General features: G+C 39.3%; 1 protein-coding gene across 1 annotated transcript; it reads left to right on the forward strand.

Annotated features, from left to right (window-relative positions):
* Positions 1 to 9,008: 9,008 nt before the first annotated feature.
* Positions 9,009 to 14,218, forward strand: ciao2a (cytosolic iron-sulfur assembly component 2A). The gene is made up of 5 exons (XM_066701174.1): positions 9,009 to 9,176; positions 10,248 to 10,412; positions 11,304 to 11,353; positions 11,731 to 11,776; positions 12,384 to 14,218. Exons 1-5 carry the CDS (start codon positions 9,053 to 9,055, stop codon positions 12,482 to 12,484), a joined length of 486 nt encoding a protein of 161 aa, XP_066557271.1. The 5' UTR covers positions 9,009 to 9,052; the 3' UTR covers positions 12,485 to 14,218.
* The last annotated feature ends 8,288 nt before the right edge of the window (positions 14,219 to 22,506 follow it).

Genomic DNA, 22,506 nt, shown 5'->3' on the forward strand with positions numbered 1-22,506 from the left:
TCACATTTGTTTTCAGTGTTTGTTTGATTATTCTTTTAGCTTTGTTTCTAGCCAAGCAATGTTCTATACTGTACTCAGATTAGCCTTGACAAAAACACATATATACAAGTTATTTTAAAGGAATAGAGTATGAGGCAAAATAGGCATCATTTCTACCTTAAGAATGAATAATTTACATGTAATTTTGATGTGTGATGCTACTATAGCAGGTCAGTCCTATTTTGGATAATAGTCTATCAGAGAGATGGACTTATTATTATTTTGTATTCTTTATCACTTGATACACTTATCAAGGATGATTTTCAAGCACATGTGGCATTGCTAACCTTGCGGTTCCTCATACTGCAAGAGCAAGCTTGAGTTGGTTATTGGGAGGTATAAGAAATAACAGTTTTGACATTCACATTATGGAAAATGTTACCATTCACAATGACACATGGAACACTCACAGAAGTCTACCCCAATGTTATGAATACAGTAGCAATACAGTGAGCTTTACTTACCGTGACACTTTGTATTTTAACAAAGGAATTATCACAATTGTGCACTAACATCATACATTTTATTAACCTTTACAACATTATTCACAGGCTACCTTACATGTGTTGTTATTTTCATGTGAAATGAGTAAGCATGTGCACAAAAAGAATAAAATGTGCCTGCAATTTAACACTCACAGACTCTGTTCTGAATACACTCACTTGTGGGCCTCCATAGCGGTGCGCACCCAGCCAGGGTGCAGAGCTGTACACACAATCCCTTTAGCCATTATGGCAGCTGCAATAGCGGGTTCAGGGCTGCCTACGGGCTGCCTATGGACATGTTAAGTTAACCACCTCTCTCGGCCCGTTAAATGTACTCCCCAAAAAACAAAACAAAAACTGTGGATGTGAATCCCTATAGTAAACTTTCGACAGCAAGGCAAGACTGAATCATTCTGAAAGGAGCATTATGGTGCTAATTGGGAAAATTAATTATTTAAAATGCAGGAAAAGCTGCTCAGTCTTACAATAAAATAAAATTAAAAAATCCACACTTTCTTATCTTCTTCAGTGTATTCCGGTCTTTATTCCTAAATCACTTTTTAATGACTCAACCAAATTATTTCAACCTTTATTTGAAATAAAAAGGCTCCACGCATTTGCAAAGTCTTTTTACTGAGGTCAAAGCCTTTGGGAGGTTTAGCATTGCCAATTTTTCAAACATATTACTGGGCAGCTAACATCCGTAATATTTTACACTGGCTGCACATCCCCTCCCATCAAACTGTCCCAGTGTGGCTACACATGGAGACAATTTCCTGTGGCCCTACCTCTCTGACTGCCTTAATATATGCTCTCACCTCTTCAGTTGACTCCCAATATACCACCAATACACTGGTCAAGTCCTCCCTCAGGATCTGGACACAATTTAGATGACATTTTGGTCTCCATTTATTATTTTATTATTATTATTATTATTATTATTATTATTATTATTATTATTATTATTATTATTATTTATTTCTTAGCAGACACCCTTGTCCAGGTCGACAGCAGTGTCGGGGCAGTCGGACACCGTGGCATTTGTAACTCTCCTGGCTAGATGTTTAATTTTACTGAACTGGAAAAAAGCTGCCCCACCCACTTTATCTGTTGGATTATGGATGTTCTACACTTCCTCAAATTAGAGATTTAATTAACTCTCCAGGTTTCCACAGAGAAATTTTATACAACACAGCAACATTATTTTAACTGCCTCCAGTTCCCATCTCTGCCCTAATAATCCCCTACTTGGTTGACTGATGCTCTCCACACTTCACCTTTAGAAGACCTGCTATATTTCTTTGTTTCTTATTCTTAACCTCTGTCTTTCTGTTTTCTCATCCTTTTTTCTCTATCTTGTCTTTTTTTTCTCTCTCCCACAAATATATTCTGTAATCTGTATAGCAATTGTGAAATGTCTTAATTTTAATGATCAAAAATCAATAAACAGAATTAGAAAAAAGGGTAGGACACAGACTCGATATACATGTTCTGTAAGGGTAGAGGACGTTGATGACAGCAGCCTGGTGGATGCCCATTCCCGATCACTTTGTCGCTGCTTTCCTCAAAATGGGTAATGGTATCAATGTAAATATATTTGCTTCCTCTTGTAAATATCGTATAAAAAAACTAAATTATTAGATTTTCAAATGTGGCTTGTTTGCTATTTGAATGCACTAAATGTTTAATGTTTAATGTTTCACTCACTAGAAATATTGAGGTGCTTTGAAAGAAAATTGTTTTCTTATACATATTTGAATGAGCAAGACATAGAAGTCTTGAAAGGATTAAACAATAATGATTTACCTTCACTGCATTATGCACAGTTTAAAAATCCCTTGGTAGAGTTCATGGTGGGTGTGTGCTTGCAATCTTAATATAGGGAATTGGTCACTGGTCATATTGGTACATTTTGATAGATGTTCACTTTCCATATAGTCCTGAAGTGTTTTGTTTTTTAATCATTAAGCCAGAACACTGTCATACTCACAATAAGAAACTATTCGTATCAAGCTTGTAATCAGCTGGTGATGGAGACAACTGATGGACTGTGAATGTTACTGATGGTGTGTGTGCATATGTAGGTAATTGCTGAAATACCTTACAATTGAGCATACATACAAAAGCTAACTTTCATATAGGGGGAAGTTTACTCATTTCCACAGTGTGTAGTATGAATACCTGAGGACAGGGACTGAATTGCAGTGTGTGATTTCATGGTTTTGGCTCCACGTCCTCCATGGAGCCCATTTGGTGAATGACATGAGGCCTGGGTGGCACACCCTGAGAGGCTGGGGGAGGCCCTGATTAAATGCACCCTTCCCTGCCCATGGTAATCAAGGTGGCCATCCAATCTGTTGAAGGAACTACATAGTTGTATTTATAGTGTCACGTCTACACTCCATGCTTCCCCTACTTGCCGCCAGAGGTCATCATCCCCTGAGTTCTAGTGCCAGGCTAGACCCTCCAATCTCTCTCCCGCACCGAGCAGCAGTGATTAGCTGCCGTTTATCACAGCAGTCAGTGGCTGTCTTGCCTCTCCAAACCTGACTATATATATATATATATATCACGTGATACTCTACTTCAGATGCGAAGTTTTGTTTGCTCTTGAGTAACAAATCCAAGCCTTGTTTTTATTTTTATATGCTGACCTGACTACTCCTCCCGACCTATGTTCTGTGATCTCCTCCTCTGTCCTGGTTACCTGATCTCTAAAACCTTGCCTGCAATATGATTTTGAACTCCAGATTCCCCAGTTTTACTTGTTTGCCTGTTACTCTATCACCTGTTTATTCTTCCTCCTATGCTATCTGTTTTATATTTCGCCCCACACTTGGGTTTAGACCCTTGGCTTTGGAAAGGCTTCTGCTGGGACCATGACAGATAGCATGTTGTACTTAAGTTTCTTAAAAAACTTATTAGCCTATAACAAAGTGCATATGTATAGTAACATTTTCAATACTATATTAAAGACACTTTTTAATTCACCATATTTAAAAATTAGGAATTGGTGAAATTGATTGATAATTAGTATAAAATACTTTAAATTATGTAGCTGAAATTAAAAACATTTAAATCAACTTTGAAGGATTTCAGTCCAATGCACTATGCTGTCATTTACAATTGATCTTTACATCACCTCTTTTATTTAATTTCAAATAAGGGAGTCTGTCTTGTATAAAAACACATTTGACAGTCATATCATGCTTTGCGTGGAATACAAATCCGTATTTCTTATTAAATTGATTTATTATTATTATTATTATATATATATATATTTTTTTTTAATTATTATTTCTTGGCAGACTTGCAACATAAGTGCAAAACAAAGTGCAAAAATACAGTTAAATAAAGGCATCAATCATTACAAATTCAATTTACATAAAACATAGCAATTCAAAATATAATACATTTTACATCTTCCAATTTACACAGGCAAGTACAGTAAGTGAGGTCATACATCCTGGACAGTAAAAGCTAAGTGCTGTCAAGATGTAGGGTCACAGTCAAGGGCTACGGGAAAGGGAGCAAGGAGGAAAACAATCAAAAACGCAAGAAGCATAAAAAACTGTGAAGTGCTATCTAACGGGGATTAAAAGGACTAATATTACAAGTACTGTCTGAAAAGATGTGTCTTGAGTAAGCGCTGGAATGAGGTCAAGGACTGTTTTGACTTCAGGGAAAGTCATTCTACCATTTGGGGGCAGGGATGAGAAGGAGCGACTCTGGAGGAAGGGGAGTGGAGAGGAGGTAGAGTGAGTCTTCTGGCACTGGAAGAGCACAGTGGTCTGGAGGGGATGTATGGGGAGACGAGGGTCTGAAGGTAGCTTGGTGCAGTGTGGTGAGACAGCGGTAGGTGAGGGTCAATGTCTTGAACTGAATGCGTGCCGCTATCGGGAGCCAGTGGAGGGAGAGGAGCAGTGGAGTAGCGTGTGCGAATCGGGGCAGAGAGACACCAGACGAGCCGCAGAGCTCTGGATGAGCTGGAGCGGTGGGTAGTGGATGCAGGCAGGCCAGTCAGGAGGGAGTTGCAGTAGTCCAGGCGGGAGAGGACCAGTGACTGGACGAGCAGCTGAGTCAAGTAATCGGTGAGGAAGGGATGGATTCAGTGTATGTTGCTCAGGAAGAATCTACAGGTGCGTGTCAGCGTGGTGATGTGCTGAGTGTAGGAGAGCGCAGGATCGTGGGTGACTCCGAGATTTTTAGCAGAAGAAGAGGGAGAGAGTGTGGTGGATTCCAAGGGGATCGAGATGGGGAGGTCAGCAGAAGGTGAGGAAGAGTGGGGGAAAAACAGGAGATCCGATTTGGAGAGGTTGAGCTTGAGGTGGTGTGTGTGCATCCAGGCGGAGATAGCAGAAAAGCAGGAAGAGATACGAGAGGGGATGAGAGGGTCAGAAATCTGGGCATTATCTGCGTAGAAGTGGTAGGAGAAACCATGGGATGCAATGAGGGGGCATAGGGAGCGAGTGTAGAGAGAGAACAGGAGGGGGCCCAGGACAGAGCCTTGGGGAACGCTTGTGAGGAGAGGTTGTGGAATAGATGAGGAACCTCGCCATGTCACTTGGTAGGTCCGGTCATTGAGGTAGGAGGAGAACCAGGTGAGAGCAGTCCCAGAGATTCCAAGTTCAGCGAGGCAGGAGAGGAGGATGGAGTGATTGACAGTGTCAAATGCTGCGGAGAGGTCAAGGAGGATGAGGACTGAGGAGAGGGAGGCCACTTGAGCACAGCTGAGGGAGTCAGTGACTGCCAGGAGAGCCGTCTCAGTGGAGTGAGCTGTGCGGAAGCCGGATTGCAGAGGATCAAGGAGTGAGTGTTGGGACAGAAAGTTAGAGAGCTGACAGTGGACCGCCCGCTCGAGAGTCTTTGAGAGGAAGGGGAGTAGGGAGACGGGGCGGTAGTTCTGAGGAGAGGTGGCGTCACAGGTTGGTTTCTTGAGCAGTGGGATGACAGCAGCTTGTTTAAATGCAGAGGGGAAACAGCCAGAGAGGAGGAAGGAGTTGAGGAGGGAGGAGATGAAGGGGAGAAGTTCAGGAGCGGTCACTTGGAGGAGACGAGAAGGGAGAGGGTCCAGGGCACACGTTGTAGGTTTGTGATGTAGGAGGAGAGTGGAGACTTCAGCTTTCAGATTTAAACCTTGATTCAGATTTAGTCTGTGCAATTTTCTCGAGACAAAACCTTATTGTTTCAGTCCTGAATTCAGCCCTTAGATGCAGGACTTGCAAGACTCTGGTAAGTGAGACTCTGGAGCCTCCAGTGATCAACTTTGGCTCCAGGAGACGAGTTCACTCCAGCTGGGGAGGAAAGCTAAAAGAACAGGGTGGCAACAATGAAAGCTTAGTAAAAGCAAAAAGAGGACAGCGTCTGTCTGGATCAACTAGCCAAAGGTTTTAATTCTCCTATCAAACTGAAATGTTTATCAGTTCACCTTCTTTAAATGCATCATGTTCAGGTTTTCTATAAGTTGTCTTGTGCATCTAGATGCCGGCAATGATTTTGTCACACCTGTCAGCCACAGTTCCCCTGTTCACCACCAGAGGTCATCATCCCCTGAATACTAACCCTGCAATCATGCCATTAACATCCCTATATACCATGTGCACTTGTCTAAATAACCCTCTACACTCATTGGTTCTACTTCTCCCCATCAGCTCCAGTGTCTCCACTCTGCCCTGCACTTAAACCCCTGTTTGTCCTTCAATCTCTGCTTAGTCTTGTCTCATTCATTGTTGCATTTCTAAGCACTACCGCTGGCATTTGACTTTCCTGCTCTCCTGTCCTCACTTTTTGACCACCCCTCTGGCTTGCCTGTTTCAGCCTGTTTGCCCCATCTGTTGACCCCTGGATTGTCTTTAAACCCTTTCTCTTGGATGTCCCCTTTGTATTGTTGGCTGTGTTTTCTCTGTATCCGAGCTTGCACTTGGGGCTAAGCTAAAGTCTTATTACCGATCAGAAATGTTACAGATATCTTCAGTATGTAAAGGGTTTTGAGTTACCTGTTTTTTATTATCTAGGTGTTATTTTTACATGCTTTATTGTATTAATGCTTAATTTGAATTTGTATTGAATTGTATTACTGCACATTTTGAAATGCTTATTAAAGGCATAGAAATAAATAAGCTTTGTATTAATCTCACAGCTTTGTAACAACTGGAATATCAAGTGAATACTAGAGGGCTGGTGATTTTCTCAGGAAATAAAGTGAGAAAAACAGTCCTTCCAACCTGCTTATTCCACACAATCTCCCTTCTTCATTTATACATATATGCCACCTTGCACAAACTTATATTCCTGGAATATTCCAGAATTAGAATTTAGTGTTTGGTAGTTACTCTGGAGATATAAAGTCATACCAAAAATAAAAACAAATAAAGTAACTAGCTTTAGGTTGATATTTTACCCAATGAAATAGACTAGAATACAATATGTGTCTTATGTTTAGTTGTGTTGTGGAATAACAGAAAAGGAACATCCCTGACAAGCATAAAGTCTCCATCAGCACCAGGTTTCCAGAGATCAGAGTGCAGCACCAGTTTTATTTGTTCTAGTCCTAAATTCCTGTGACGGTCCATTCGTTAAAATAACAATTTTTGTTGTCGCTACAACTGCCTCATTTAATCATTGTATACAGCTTTAAACACAAACAGGTGGAGCAGATAAGAGGAGTGTTCGATTAAGACTAGAAGACTGGATGCCTGCAGGACTATAGTTGGAAATCACTGATCTACAGATTAAAAAAGTAAATTAAGTTAATTTTTAAACTATAAACTAGCTTCTATTGTTTCTTATACTTGCAGTGATTATTCATGTACAAAAGTAGGAATGACAAATTGTGCAATAAGTGACATGTTGAAAGCTGTCCTTCAGATCATAACTGAGCAAGTGACGCACTGAGCTGCTCATTGATGGACATGTGCTCGCTGTCTTACAAATGGGCATTCAGATGACTAACTATTGGTTGGGCCAGACCAGGCTACAAACATTGCAGTTTTTTACAACCATGTTCACACGTTTCCTGAAATTATACTCCATTTTCTCTATAAACTATAAGCACAAAACAAAAAAGCCTCACCATATTGGCTAAACCTCAGAAGCCTCAGACAAAATTAGGCACTCTCTTCAAAAACATGTTATCTTCTATCCAGAAGGCAGCAGGGGAAATTCCCCCTGATATGCTTTATCCATGCCTGGCAGGACTCCATAGCTATGAACCCACAAGCCTTCTCTATAGCCTGGAGAAGGTTTTCCCATTCAAAAGGATTTTGGTCATAGACCTTCACTGCCATGCTTAGAAAAACTCTTCTATGAGGTTAAGGAAAGGTGATTAGGGTGGACGAAATGGATTAGATGTGGGGATGTTGGGTTGTCATTGAACCAGCTACAGACCAGAGAAGCACAGTGGAAACTGACATTGTCCCAAATGGCCATGTAACAGGGCTGCTCTGGCTGCCCTGGCTCCCTATGCCCTTGTTGGAACAGAGCATCTCATAGACCATCAAGGAATGTCTGCAGATTAATAGTGTTTGCACCACTCTTCCTCTACCTCTCTCTATCAAGTTTGCTTCCATTGTTCTCCACACACACAAGTCCTCACTTGTGGCCTTTGGATCCATACTAAAGGTCTGATTGCAAAGTGAACTCTTATTATGTATTATTTATTTCTTAGCAGACACCTTTATCCAGGGCAAGGATACGATGTTAACTCTTACAATGTTAGACACGTTGCACAAGTGAAGAGTGAATGTGGTCAATAGGTAACTGAGCTTAGCTTGCTGAATGGCGGGTGATGCGTTTAATTTGCACATAAGAGATTTTAGTTGTGAAGATTGTGACAAATCTTGAGAATTGTGTATTGTGTTTTGCCAAAACGTGTGTTATACAATTGCAATCTGAGTTCAAAGCCGAAAATGTTTTAGTGTATTGCAGATTTGACGTGGTTCTGGCAAATGTGTTACTTTTAGTATGTAAACTTTGGGGGAAAGTAAACTATGTAACACACAAAGAGAATGAAGAGCATACGTCTAATTTTGTGGTGTTTATCTCCACCATGTGGACAGAGTAAGAATTGCAGACATGGTTGTTATGCCGCAAAGTGGGAGATGGTGTGAACAGTAACCTTGAAATTAAAAACCCAGTGGGAGCTATCAGGGTAACTGCATATTTTAAAAGCTGCTGTAAATTGACACGTTATCAAAACACCGTGACAGTATAGTTAAATGCAATAACATTATATTTCCCGCACTAATGTGGTCAGACTGTACCTGTACTCTTACACTCCACTGCGCGAATACGTTTGAAAGTCTTTGGTTTGATTTTCTACACGCATATACAAATGCTTTTGACATTGACCTTATTGCATTTGAGAGGGGAGCATATTGCTATCTTAAGAGTTAGACAGTCACGGATTGATTGTGCGGCCTGGGAGGACGCAGTCACAGCTCGGGTCTCTGCTATCGGCGCATCAGGCCTGACCTGCAGGACGCGGAAGCCCGTCGAGGTGAACAGGCGCACTATGGCGCTGTGTGAAGATGGAGGCGGTGGCCGGCCTGGTGTCTCACACTGTGGCCAAACTTCTGCTGCTTTCCGGCCTCTCTAAAGGAGGGGATGCGAAGAGAGACACAAAGATGGAAGACAAGGCTTTAGAAGTTTATGGTAACTATTCGGCCATCATAAAGATAGAACTGTTTTTATAACAAGAGAGCCACATGTAAGACTAGCAAAGTTTAGTTGTGTTTGAGCGGAGATACAACACAGAGATGTTGTTATTTGGTTTTACATTATAACTATGTGTGTCATATAGATACATTTACATTTTAATATATATCAATTACAGAAGCGTACTACTCAAACTAAGACCACACTGTGTTGGACAGCTGTCATTAACCAGTGGATCATTTCCATCACCTTCAGTGTGTCCGTCTCTACATCCGCATTGAACTGTCCCTTACGGGGCACCATACCTTCTGTGGCCGCAGCGGTGCTCCAATGATGGCCCCAAATGCGTCTCCCCAGCTCCACGACTCAGCCCTGACCTCTGATATGCTGTTGTGCAGTAATGTAATAAGTGGTTACACTAATAGTAATACTACATGGCCCAAAGAGGAGGCTGCACTTGTTTTAGGGGACCCACGGTGTGTAGGTCACGGTGTGTTCAAGTTCTAGGTCAGATGTTAGATCTTGATTGTTGTGAACAGGTTTTAGACGCCATTTTGTCCAGTTACTGTGAGATACAGCCACGTTTAGTTTTTCATACTGTTAATGTTATCTATTACGCTTTAGAGGGTCGGATTAAAATTGACCAGACCATCTACATATATAGATTAGATCTAGGACAGTCTGTGTGTGTGTGTGTGTATGTATGTATGTATGTATGTATGTATACACACTCATGGGTTTCTTGTCTTTTCTTGTGTGTGTATGTGTGTATGTATGTATGTATACACACACTCATGGGTTTCTTGTATTTTCTTGTGTGTGTGTGTGTGTGTATGTATGTATGTATACACACACTCATGGGTTTCTTGTCTTTTCTTGTGTGTGTGTGTGTGTGTATGTATGTATGTATACACACACTCATGGGTTTCTTGTCTTTTCTTGTGTGTGTGTGTATGTATGTATGTATACACACACTCATGGGTTTCTTGTCTTTTCTTGTGTGTGTGTGTATGTATGTATGTATACACACACTCATGGGTTTCTTGTCTTTTCTTGTGTGTGCTCCAGATGTGATTCGCACAATCCGGGACCCTGAGAAGCCCAACACACTGGAGGAGCTGGACGTGGTGTCAGAGAAATGTGTTGAGGTCCAGGAGGTAGGGGATGATGAATACCTCATCATCATCAAGTTCTGCCCCACAGTGCCCCACTGCTCTCTGGCGACGCTGATCGGTATGTGCTTCAAACGCAGAATACCTGCCTTGTGCTTTTTGTGGTGGGGGGAGCGTGCATACACTGGGCCATAATCCTAAAACTCTTGTGCTTGTGCTAAGTTGTTTATCCAAAAGAAAAAAAGATGTCACGAGGCACATAGAAACTGAGTGCTAATTTAAGTTAATGAAAGTGTAATTTTAAAATTGTATTGGGTGTATTTTTTAAAAGGGTTGAGATAGGGTAGGGTTGATTCTTTGGAAGGGTTATAAAGAGTGTTATATTAGGATAATTGTACAGCCCCAGTGTGCACTGCTTGTTTCGGTGCTGCCAGCAGTGCTCTACACTAACATTAACATTGCCAGAATATTTTATCTTGTAATCTTATCTTTACCTGCTTCTGTTTTCTGTTTAGCTGATACTGGGAAAAGGGACATATTAGATATCATATTTAATGTTCCCTCTAATTCTGAATAAGCTAAATTATTAACTTATTAATGGTTTTGTCCACCATTGAATATTCTTTTTGGTGTTTCCAGTGTTTTCATTCTTTGTTACTTTCTGTACCGCATCTTCTCTGCTTTTATCTCAGGATCAGAGTTGTGTAGAAGCATTGTATTCATTATAATTGAAAACTAAAACAATATTTTATATTCTACTAATTGGAGATACTTTACATGTTGAATAAGGGCAATGTAACAATAGACCCCCCCCCACCATGACCCATGTATAATAAGTTAGTTTGTTCCCTCTTTAATGCACAGAAATGCTACAGTACATATTACAATACAATTCAATAATTTGTTTTTCTGTGGTCAGTTTTAAACTGGACCCATGAACTAACTAGCTTCAGGTCCCAAATGTATTCACAATTATTGTTTGTTTGTTTGTTTGTTTATTTATTTTAAACAGGTCTTTGTTTACAAGTAAAGCTTCAGAGATGTTTGCCATTCAAGCACAAGGTAAGATGTGTGTTGTGTACCTGAATTGGTCTGACTGATAACCAGATGAATACTTATTTCTTTCAGAGTTTTTTTTTTTTTTTTTGGTAAAAAATGATGGAACAGGGGGAAAGTCTGGGTGTATGCTCAGGACATATGATTTATTGCTCCTAAAAACTGTTGGCAAAAACTGAAAGCAGACATTTTTTATTATTTTTATTGATTACTCTCAATGCATATGGAGTACTGCCATCGAAAACCATCGTCTCTTTGTAGCAGAACAGCCTTCCTGTGCAGGCTATTTTAATACAGTCGACTCCATGAAACTGAGATTGCTGCTCTTTCAAATCTTCAGCTTCTTACAGCTGAGTGATATTTTTATCATCTTTATTTTTCAGTTGGAGGTTTACATTTCTGAAGGAACCCATTCCACAGAGGAAGATAGTAAGTAGACAAATGTTAAAATCACAAAAGTGTCTGCTGTAAAAACATACAAGGTACACAGTAGGGAAATAAAATGAGTATCTGTTTAACTCTGTTGAGAAGAATAAGACTGGCTTAACAGCCAAAGCTGGGTTAATAACAGTTATGAAGAGAATAATAATCATAATTATAATGATGATGATAATTTATTGCACTTCTGTAGCACTTGTTACTCTTCTGCCACTGAAATTGTACCACCCACCTGAAGGAAGCATGGCAGTCTTTTTGCACCAGTGCCTCACCACACTGCTCATAGCGTGACATTTGTTTGACATAATTTTGTGGCAACCCAGACCGAGACAACCTTCATCTTTAGCCAGAATGGGCCAGTTAGCACCTCAACTCTTTTAGAAAGTGTTCTGGGAACTTTAATAAGCACAGAGAACCAGCAGCTTGGTTCTATGTCTCATCACAAAGATGACAACAGTGTTGTCTGACACTGGAAAAAGAAAAGGCAGAGGGTTGTTTTAAAGCTGAAAAAAACATCGTAAATGGTTAACTGAATGAATGATACTGAACATGTTTCTGTACAAGTGGGATCTGAACCCATGCTTTTCCTCTCTGACAGTTAATAAGCAGATCAATGACAAGGAGAGAGTGGCGGCTGCGATGGAGAACCCGAACCTCCGTGAGATCGTGGAGCAATGTGTCCTGGAGCCTGACGACTGAGCGCTGGAACACACCAGGAGATGCTCCAGTCTCTTCTTAAATAACATTTTTTTCATTATGTTCAGTTAACGGATACATATTATCTTGTGACTAAGTAGACCAATCAGAAGTGGGAGAAGGTTCACACTGGAGTGCCTTCAGCCTGCTTTCGGTGTGGAGATCAGGACGGTGCTGAGGATCGCAGAGCTCCTCCTCAGACCAGCTGTTCTCCAGCTCTGCTCTGTCAGAAGGAAGTAGCTGCAAACAACCACACAACTCCATGTGTTAAGGTGTTTTTTTCTGCTCTGAGGTATCTGCAGTAGAAAGAGGATCACCCGCCACAGTATCTACACTGAAGAAGATCAGGGCTGTTTGAGGCAAACTGTAAATGGTATATTAGGAAAAAAAAAAAATGTTGTGAATCTCAAATCATTGGCTGCTCTTTCCTGTGGAAGGTTATGAAGCCCCCATTTAGCCTCCTCTGAATGGAGTTGTGCTGCTCCAGCTGTGCGGAGCCCAGTGAGTGCGCACTCGCCACAGACGTCACCACGGCCTAACCCTGACCACCGCTGATGCCGTGGTGACGTCTGTGTCTGTCTTTAAACTGTGCTGCCTTGCGCACAACCTAAGGAGGAATGCGCCAGGTAATGGGGAAACAAATGATCAATTCCCTTCATCCTCTCTCTCGATCAGTCACCCATCTAGAAAATAGGAGATTTGGTCATTTAATTTGTTGAGTATGCTCCTATTGCCAATCTACAGAAAAATGTTATTCCTTTACATTGCCATATTCTAAACAACATAATGTGAGGTTTTTACATAGGACAGTATTTGCCAATGTTTTTGACTAAAAATATTAAAAATTCAGTACTGACTACAGTATATATATATATATATGGTCATACTTTCTCAAAGCCATTAATTACTAATTTATTTTTCTTCAAATTGTAGATTTTCCATAGTCCGTTAAAAACTGATTTCAAAGTCTTCAATCCATGTATGTGGATTTTTAATTTCTTTCTATATTTCTTTATTTAAAACCTCAGATTCAACTGATTTATAAAAAAAAAAATTAACAAAGGAACTATAAAATAAAATGATTTTTTATGGTGCAACTTTTAAGTAGTAGGTAATTGTCTATTATAATTTCATTATCTGATCAAAGGGCACCTTTGTTCACTGCAGGTTTTAATTCAATTTCATGTAGGATTTACTTTGATTCAGTTCTTTGTCCTGTTTTTCCTCTTGTGCAGCTCAAAGTCCATTATGAAACTGCATCGAGGAGCAAAGGTCTTACTGGGTCAGCTGGTCATAAGGGGGTATTAAATGGTTTTCAAAAAATATGCTGGGGAGGTAAAATTGTTTCTGGGCATGAAATACACCTTTTGCATCATTGATCACATAGTTTTGCATAAATATAATTTACTTGAATGGTTCAAGTCTCAAGTTTGAGTACTTTAAAAAGTCTTATTTTGTTTCTGCATTCAGTGCATTGCAATCTAACTTATCATCCTATATCTTGATGCCGCTTACATTTCCACATGTCAACAGCAAGGGGAAACAATGTACATTATTCACCCCTGACACAAAATGGCAAATTAACAAAGTGAGGATTCAAGTCCTTGTATCAAAGTGATTAGTGAATGAGGAGTATCTCTTAAATTGAACAATGGTATGATTATTACACAGGACAAGCACATTGCTATTTGTTTACTCCTGCTTGAATTGGATTAAATAGACTATTTAAAATTTGAATTCTGTATCAGATTTGACTCTTTATTATTTTAATCCTGTCAATTATTGATACAAACCCTATGAGTAAAGTAGCCTTTTACTCATCTCCGTGAAACTACATTGTTTTCGAGTGAATCTGGCCTGAAGAGTGAAATGCAGTTTAATATAATGTGTGTGATACTTGGCTCCAGCACTCTGCATGCATTCTGCATTTAGATATATAATCTGACAGGTGCCTGTAAGAATGTGTCTCGCCTGATTGACAGCTCTGGAGCTGAAACCTAAGGGAATTAATACAAAATTGTATTTACAATTTTTCTTATTCAGTGAATATAGAGAAGCAAGTATATTCACTAGGTTTTCATCCAGGGATAATGGGTTTAGATCCTACAACCAAAGAAATCATAGCTGCTGCTATTAAGGAAGATCTACATAAAACACTTCTATCACAAACAATAACAAATTCCCTGTCCTAGAAAACTCTCATTGGTATATGTAAAATAACTATATCTGGTTAAAATGTTTTTCTGGCTACTACCTTACCAATGGGATGAGATCTGTGCAGAACTGCAGAAACGTGACCAAAGACTGCATATTGCAGACGCTTGTTGCCTTTGCCAAAAACTAAAATAAGGACTTTGGTGATCTTGTTCATTTAATAGAATAATAATAATTACAGCAGCAAGCAGCAATGACTGGGGGCCAAGCACCAGGGGCCAAGCACCGGGGGCCAAGCCTTGAACAAACTTGATAGAGGATCTAGCCAAGGTCACGTGTGCAAAATTTCACTTCACTGCGCTCAACGGATCATTTCATATTTTTGATCAATCCAATATTGCTACTAAACCATGTGACTGATTGACTTGTTTTGAGCAAATCTGAATATAGGTCATAACATAACTGATTGCACCAAGTTTCACATCTGTCCTATAAATGGTTTTAGAGAAGATGACGTTTGAATAGTGTCTAATGACTTAATCCAATATACCATATGAGGTATAACATCCACTTCCTATAGGTATCTACCACCATACCAATTTTTGTGAGTTTCTTTTCAGTAGTTTTCATTTTATGGTCATTTGATATATATTTATACTGATACTAATCATAATCGTATATACAGGCTGTAAGAACTTGTAACAAATGAACACGGAGAGGATAAGCTTTTCTTTTCCTTATGAGAATCTGGCTGTTGTTGGAACGCAGTATTCTTGCTTCGCAATCACAGGACGTGGAGACAGCAGCCCAAACAACAGAGGGAGCTGACAAGAGCGAGTCTGTGGCCCTTGCCAATAGGTAAGATCTAAAGAGAATAAAGTGTTATAGCTGAGGGTGGGTGGGCATATTCATGGAAAATATTCAGAACGTTGTGGTGATATTGGGGGGCTGAGGAGAATGGGGCTGATGCTAGGCACTTTTATTTCGTAGGCAGCCCATGAATTAAAATATCCTCAACAAGATGTGTTTTTATTTAATGATACACTGTTAACCGCTTACTCTAATAAATAAGTATAAGAGGAAAACAAAGACGAAACACGATGCTTGTAGTGCCGGAGACGGAGATAGAGAACAGATCCATGAGGAAACACATTTGACATTTCTTTTCCAGGATTGGCTCTGGTTTGTCCAAGTTGTGCTGCTGCATGAGAGTTGTGTCTGATTGACGTCTGACTTGATGTCCCCTTCCCTCAGCTATACATTGTTTAAAACCTATACATTTCTATCACCAGCACAGGTCTGTTTGACACTGCAGTAAATCAGATTACAAACATCTGCTATTGGTCTCTATTCTTCTGCATGTCACTGTTTCAGTATTGTAGTGTAGTCCTGTGACCACCTGTACAAATCAGTGAAGTGAAGTTTCTCCTCAGTTTTCCCCTTAAGGGTTCCTTGATGTTAAGGGTGCTGCAAACTGCACTCTACTGTACTGACTATGTAGTGTTCACAGACGCGGCCCTGCAGCACGGCCGCTCTACGACTGCATGCTGTATTCCCTACAGAGTGACTGGTCTTGTACATGTAGCACTGATTTCCACAGATCTGTGCTGCTCCACAAATACAGTTTTGTTTTTAATAATGGAATACTGTCCTTGCACTGCAGCTCATTGTAATTACACTGTCCAGTGTATGCACAGCTAACTTGAACAACTCTCAACTGAATCCAAAAGAGTGTGACTGACAATAGAGTTCAGTCTCTGTTCTCTTTCAGCTACACACAGGGCTGACACCTGGCAGATGAAATTCAATGTGGACAAGTACAAGGTATTACATGCAGGTAACAAAAATGTCCACTATAATTACACTATGGGAGGAATAGAACTAGATGAAGTAACACATGAGAAAGACCTAGGAGTCTATGTGGACTCCTCACTTTCTCCATCCAAACAGTGTGGGGAAGCAATAAAAAAGGCAAATCGGATGTTAGAGTATATTGTCAAAAGTGTAGAATTGAGAACAAGGGCAGTGATGTTCAGACTGTACAATGCACTAGTTAGAGCTCATCTGGATACTGTGGACAGTTCTGGGCTCCACACTTCAAGAAAGATATCGCTGCTCTAGAGGCAGTTCAGAGGAGAGCAACCAGACTTATTCCAGGTCTGAAGGGAATGTCCTACTGAGAGACTGAGGAACTGAACCTTTTCACCCTGGAACAGAGGAGACTACATGGGGACTTGATTCAAGTCTTCAAAAGCATGAAAGGTATCGACCACATCAAATCAGAGGAGCTTTTCCAGATCAGCAGGGACACACGGACCCGGGGACACAAATGGAAATTGGGCAAAACAGGAGACGCTTCTCACAGAGAGTTGTCACAAGAGCACGAAGGCTCGAATGACCTCCTCTCGTTTGTACACTTTCTTATGTTCTTATGTTCTTATTTCATTACAAGCACCTGTTAAATCAACAAGAGATGACTATAGTTTAACACAATTTATTGTCTCCACATATTACTCGTTCTCAACACAGTAACCGCTTTGTCTCTCCCTTCAAAACAACAACAACACTGCGGAAGATCCTAGGAAAATGAATATACCATAATTACATGTATACATGCAGTATTAGAATACTGAACATAGAAGATAACATATTATTTGTGTAAAAGGACTATAACAAATCCCCAGCAGGGCTTCGCCTTTGGACCCCAAAGGGGACCTTGGCAGCCCCATATCCCTGGCCTAGGTTATAGCGCCTTTGGTGCTCCTCTTCAGACCTTCTGACTTTCCACTCTCATGTCTGAGTGTTGGAAACAAAACTAACGTGTATGATGCCTTCTTGCAGCCATGCACAGCATAACAAGGTTACCTAGAACAAAAAAGGCACTCTTATTTTAGGTATTATTCATTGACTGTGCTGCGGTTCATTAAATCTTGTATTTTTGTACTTAGAGCTAAAGTAAACAGCAGTGAGCTACATATACTTATGTTTTCAGGTAGCTACAGAGGCTCTGTTTCTATTTATACATAATTTACTTGCACTTTATATTGAGAAAAACCCTATCGGAGCACTATCCCGATGCCAGGACACCAGGTTAAGGTAAAAACAAAGTAATAGAGGAGTTGTTATTCAAAGTGGGAATAGGGCTTTCCATTTCATTTTGAAACATGAGTAATTGAAACCACAAAATATGAAAGTCCAATAAAATAATACAAATATGTAGGTACATATATATATATATATATATATATACTGAACAAAAATATTAAGGCAACATATAAAGTGTTGGTTCAATTTTTCATGAGCTTAAACAAAAGATACCATCAATTTTCCACACACACAAAAACCTTATTTATCTCAAATTTTGTGCACAAATGTGTTCACATCCCTGTTAGTGAACATTTCTCCTTTGCCAAAACAGCATGATCATTAGATGCACCCTGTGCTGGGGACAATTGAAGGCCACTCTAAAATGCCACAGATGTCAAGTTTTGAGGGAGTGTGGGATTGGCTGCTGACTGCAGGAATGTCCACCAGAGCTGTTGCCAGAGAATTGAATGTTCATTTCTCTTCCATAAGCTTTTGTTAAGAATAGCTGCCTTTAGAATGCATACCTTGGCTTTCATACTGTGGGAAAGGTATTTGTAAAGGAAGGTTTACCCAGTTGTGGCTGAGAGCCTGTGCTTGTATGTGATGTGTGATATGTGTGGGGCTGCTAGCAGGTGGCAGGTTTGATTGGCAGAGGCAAACAGAACTGTGGCTGTTATCTAAAGGAAAGGCCTGAACTGATGGCAGGTCTCAGAGTGTGGCGGTTGAACAGTTCAGCTCTTTTATGGTATGAGACTGCAAGATAATGGTACTGGTAGGCTTGACACGATACATTTTTTTTTTAGTCACGTATTAAGTCTGAATTCTAACCCCACCGCCCATCTCTATGCATGCTGTCTAAGCACTGTCAATACAATAGACATCAAGCTGGATATTTTATCAAATTATTTAAAAAAATAATTGGACAGATACTTGATAATAAAGTTGATCATTTAATTCCAGTCCAATTTATGCATCAAGCTGGCATGCATCTTGTAGGTAGAAAAGTCTGCAAAAGTCTTCTAAAGAGATAAAGAAATAAATGAAATATATGTATGTTTATAGAGATAGATTACTACAAATAAAAATACACACATACATTAAACTGAATTGTCTATTTTGCTCTCTGTCTGTAAAATCCTGCACAGTAGGGGGCAGTAAACCTCCATGCAGAATCCCCTCCTCAGGAGTGACTAATACTGGAGCGCTCACTTCAAATCTCCTCTCTCTAAATAAGGCATCGAAACCTGTCTGTGAGGCAAGCAGTGCTCTGCCCCTTTAGAGGCTGAACATGTTCACAGCTTTTCACAGAGCTGTAGACACAGATGCACCCTGTTATTTTTTCCAAGCGAAAACGTCCCAACATCCCAAACGTACTATCTGCACTCAACCAGAAAGAACACGTCTCAAAAAAGAATTTCCGATGCTTTAGCTCTTGTGCATTCCTCATAACATAATAACTACAATAACAAGAATGTGAATATCAATAAAATAATTTTCTAAAAATAGGCAGATGGTTTTTTCAAATGCTTTCCCTTTGGTTATAATTATTATAATCAGAGTCTGGTGGCTAAACCTATTATAGCTCTAAGGGTTTACATTTTAAAAGTGCACAAGAAGGACATATCAAGCAATTATTTTACAATAATGATGTGATGAAACATGGTCTATTCAAATGTAAAGCACAGTACTCCTCATTAGGATAGATATTTAAATAACTTAAACAAAACATAACTATACTTTATACTGTAATTATGTGTGTTTATGTGAATGTAAATATACCACTTAGAATGAAAAATTAAATAGAAATCTGTGAATACTTTTTGTTAATGGATTAAACGTTCTCGTCCACTTTTGCTTTTCATACTTTCTCTCCTGTATTTTGCAATACCTAAATCTGCCAAAGGAATTATTTTTGGCATCATCAGCACTGTACTTTTGTGCAAGAATGCTGAAGCGGGGATACTGTAAGAAAAAGTAACTATCTAATTAAATTGGGAGAGCCTTTAAGGCTCACGTTTCTTGATAAGTTAAGAGAACATGAGAGGGAAAGACTATTTGCTGTATTTTAAGGCCTTGATTATAAGTGCATGCCTGAAGGAGATGCCTGAACAGTGATGTCATGTTCACAAGTGAGGTACAAGCTTCGAACAATGCTTCTGACTTTGACTTCTCCTGACCTTTATCATGCACAACACAATGTCAGTTCCACTCCACAGCAGCCCAGGCAATAAGCGGATTTGTTTTTTCTTCCTGCAGCATGGGTTATAATTAGCCGAGAAGGTACAGAATGCAGAACTCGTGGTTCAAAATAACAGAAACAACATTGTGTGTTTTCAAAACAACAAAAATACAAATTATTTTCTGTTTAATATTTGTAATAAATTTAGAACAATTTCTTGATTTTATTCTTTAGTTTGATATTCTGGACTTTTTTGTGATCAGTCAATCAACTCCCAGTTAAATCCACTTTGATTCCAGGTTGTAACACAATAACATTATGTAAAAGTCCTTGACGGGTGAGTACTAATGCAATCCACTGTGATTACTAGTGTACATTGTGCAGGTGAACCGTGCCACACAGCTCCACCCAGAGTGATAAAACCGCTATGCCGAGAGGCCAGGTCTTTCGATGTGGGACATTTATTTACTCTACTAATTTCACAGAGGGGTTACATCACCAGATTGAGCTCATGTACATGATGAGCCCTGTTGAGTTATTTGTGAAGGGTTGTGGAAATGGAGTGGTAATTTGCACATTTAATTTTGGTCTATATTGCTTTGATCCTTGTGTGCAGATTATTTGGATTTCACCCTGTGTTGATTACATTTTGGTTTGGCGTTGCATTGTGCAGTGGTATTGTATTGGGTGATTCATTTGGTGTGAATTTATCTTATTTGTACTGAACTTCATCCACTCCTGTAAAAACTTTGAATGTTCATCTGGTTAATTGTCAATACAATGTTGATACAGATTCATTTTATATGGAATATTACTGTTCCATTTTAGCTGTATAACCAATTTCTTTGATCATTAATGCTGCATTTTTACACAATAATTATGTATACCTCTGGTGTGGTGCAGCTGCAGTTCTGCTATGGTGACCAACTGCCATTGTGTCCAACATTGAGATCAATATCTGCAGACAGATTGTATATTTTAGATAAAGTTTTCAATGAACTATAAAAATGGCTAAAAAATATCTGAAACAATACATTTTCCAGGGTGCTACAACATAATGATAGTGTTTTTACAGAAAACGTGTCTTATTTCTAGCTTGTGTTTATAGTCTCCTGGCCACAGACTGAACTGCTGAGTTCTATGGCATATCCGGGAATAAAGTTTGTTTTATCACGAAGACTAGCTTTTAAGTTGTAAACCTTACTAACTCCATATGGATTCATTTACCTTGATCATGCTTCCAGATGACTTCAGAAAGCTTTATGTTTACAAGAATAACAGATGGTAAACTCAGCCTATGTTATTGTATAACAAACACCACTGATGTACTGCTCTCCATTGTTTAATCTAATATTGTCTGAGCAGCTTAATTACATTTGAAAAGATTCAGTTATCAGCTATCTTTGCCATATGTTTATAGTGATCATCATGTCTCAGCTCTGCTGCAGGGTCTGAGGTGACACTGCTGCCAAAGCTCAGCTCTGGGTCAGTGAAACACTGCTCATACAGTGACAATGGGCTGAAATGCACTCACTGAGGAACCCTTTCAGCTTGGCAGGAAGTCTGCTGTATATTGAAGGGTGGGAGCTGCCAATGAAACGCAGAGCTGCCTCCTAAGCCTGATATAACAATATAGTGTTGCATTCTAGCTGTAGTGCTCCTGTGACTAATCTATATGTTAATTCCATATTACCTCTCAAAAACAAATTAAAATGTAATTCAGATTAATTAAAATGCTATGTGCCATACATACACATACATACATATACATAAATACACACACACATATATATATATATATATATATATATATATATATATATATATATATATATATATATATAATGTACATACACAAGAGACAAGTATTTGACCAATGCATACTACCAGTGCACACCTTTGGCTCTGAAACCGGTCACTGCATGCAGATAGAGAAAGAAAGATTTATGTTTGGAATAACAAGTGGCAGGAAAACAAATTAAATGGTTCAGAGATAAAAAATAAAAAAAAGTATTTTATAAAGGCAGTGGGCCAGACACATTGCAAACTATAGAACAGATTAAAATGATGATAAAAAAACAAGAAGAAGATTGCATAGAAGATAGGAAGATTATATCCGTAGCTTTGCTGGTGTGACCTTGAAAAAAAGACACTGCATATTGTGTGTAAAGATGTTGGGGAGACCTTAACCCAGCATTAGGCTGCTGCTGTCACATACACACACTTCAATGCTGTGTAGTTAAAGTCTCCAAGCAGGATTGTTATGAGCTCCGTGTTTTCCCACAATGAAGAGGTTCTGTGACGGAACAGTTGGTGGAAAATATGCATCACTGAATAAAACCATTTAAACTCAGAATGGTCTGCTGTGCATGGGTTTGCAGAAATGTTTGGCTTTGACTCAATATAAAATGGATACAGAGATATTTGGAACATGTCCACATCTGAGTGTGCACTGCTTTTAGTTTTTTCAGGTCACAGTTATTTATCTGCAACTACAAAAAGTAAACAAAAAATATTTACTATTTAATCAAATTATTAACTTTGAAAATGTAAGAAAATCCATCCACCTAGTTATTTTTTTATATGATTTAAAATATTTAACAGA

This window comes from Amia ocellicauda, chromosome 4, assembly GCF_036373705.1.
Source record: "Amia ocellicauda isolate fAmiCal2 chromosome 4, fAmiCal2.hap1, whole genome shotgun sequence".
Lineage (NCBI taxonomy): Eukaryota > Metazoa > Chordata > Actinopteri > Amiiformes > Amiidae > Amia > Amia ocellicauda.

What these genes read in the sequence shown, in the direction of transcription:
- ciao2a (XM_066701174.1), top strand. Translation starts at nt 9,053, where the DNA reads ATGGAGGCGGTGGCCGGCCTGGTGTCTCACACTGTGGCCAAACTTCTG. An exon ending in CAAGGCTTTAGAAGTTTATG is followed by an intron (nt 9,177 to 10,247) that starts GTAACTATTCGG and finishes TGTGTGCTCCAG; the next exon opens with ATGTGATTCGCACAATCCGG. An exon ending in CCATTCCACAGAGGAAGATA is followed by an intron (nt 11,777 to 12,383) that starts GTAAGTAGACAA and finishes CCTCTCTGACAG; the next exon opens with TTAATAAGCAGATCAATGAC.